At 60.8% G+C, this 309-nt stretch overlaps 1 protein-coding gene across 1 annotated transcript in view; it reads right to left on the reverse strand.

Annotated features, from left to right (window-relative positions):
- Nucleotides 1–303, reverse strand: part of Dnajb8 (DnaJ heat shock protein family (Hsp40) member B8) — a 940-nt gene extending 637 nt beyond the window's left edge. Inside the window, exon 1 of the mRNA XM_010617868.1 lies at nucleotides 86–303. Within this exon, the coding sequence (XP_010616170.1) occupies nucleotides 86–273 (188 nt within the window). The 5' untranslated portion in view covers nucleotides 274–303. The remainder of the gene's footprint in view (nucleotides 1–85) is intronic.
- Nucleotides 304–309: the final 6 nt, after the last annotated feature.

Below are 309 nucleotides of genomic sequence, written 5' to 3' on the forward strand. Positions count from 1 at the left end.
TACTGACATTTCGAAATGGGAAGAAAGGAGCTAAAGGTGTAGGGAAGGTGTGATGGGTAGGGGAAGAGTAAAAAGGGAAAAGAACGAGCGCTTCTTCGGGTCGGACAGGACCTCGTAGGCCTGGGACACCTGCTTGAACTTCTTCTCGGCCTCCTCCTTGCGGTCGGGGTTCTTGTCGGGGTGCCAGCGCAGGGCCAGCTTGCGGTAGGCCTTCTTGATGTCGTCGGCGGAGGCTCCGGCCTGCACGCCCAGCACCTCGTAGTAGGTCACCATGGTGAGGCGGCCGGGAGGTGGCCGCGGGGACAGGAC

Source organism: Fukomys damarensis, unplaced genomic scaffold, assembly GCF_012274545.1.
Source record: "Fukomys damarensis isolate Sample0158 unplaced genomic scaffold, DMR_v1.0_HiC HiC_scaffold_37, whole genome shotgun sequence".
In the NCBI taxonomy this organism is placed as follows: domain Eukaryota; kingdom Metazoa; phylum Chordata; class Mammalia; order Rodentia; family Bathyergidae; genus Fukomys; species Fukomys damarensis.